Here is a 230-nt window from a genome sequence, read left to right as displayed (position 1 = left end):
GTGCCACCAGGTAGCGTCCCCTGCAGCAGGACAGAGCCACGTCAGCCACACTGTGACCCCAGGACACTGGCGCGGCAGCGGTGGTGGCCAGGGCTCACCTGATGACCTTGTTGCACTTGTAGCAGAGGGGTGTGCGGCCGGGCCCTTCAGGGGCTTGCTGGGCTGCCTGCACGATGGAGCTGCGGTTCTGCATGGGGGTCGGCGTGGCCGGCTGGCTGTGCTTGCTCACC

The 230-nt window shown here is 67.8% G+C and overlaps 1 protein-coding gene across 1 annotated transcript in view; it reads right to left on the bottom strand.

Moving 5' to 3' along the window:
- LOC104531224 (PDZ and LIM domain protein 7) overlaps positions 1–226 on the bottom strand; it is a gene marked incomplete at both ends in the record, with an annotated part of 1,591 nt that extends 1,365 nt beyond the window's left edge. Inside the window, 2 exons of the mRNA XM_029086999.1 lie at positions 1–20; positions 99–226. The exon at positions 1–20 is cut by the window's left edge and continues 152 nt beyond it. Coding sequence (XP_028942832.1) covers positions 1–20; positions 99–226 — 148 coding nt within the window. The remainder of the gene's footprint in view (positions 21–98) is intronic.
- Between the last annotated feature and the right edge of the window lie 4 nt (positions 227–230).

Source organism: Antrostomus carolinensis, unplaced genomic scaffold (genome assembly GCF_000700745.2).
Source record: "Antrostomus carolinensis isolate BGI_N321 unplaced genomic scaffold, ASM70074v2 scaffold42559, whole genome shotgun sequence".
In the NCBI taxonomy this organism is placed as follows: domain Eukaryota; kingdom Metazoa; phylum Chordata; class Aves; order Caprimulgiformes; family Caprimulgidae; genus Antrostomus; species Antrostomus carolinensis.
Note: the sequence above shows the minus strand (reverse complement) of the source record. Positions and strands in the feature narration are given on the sequence as shown.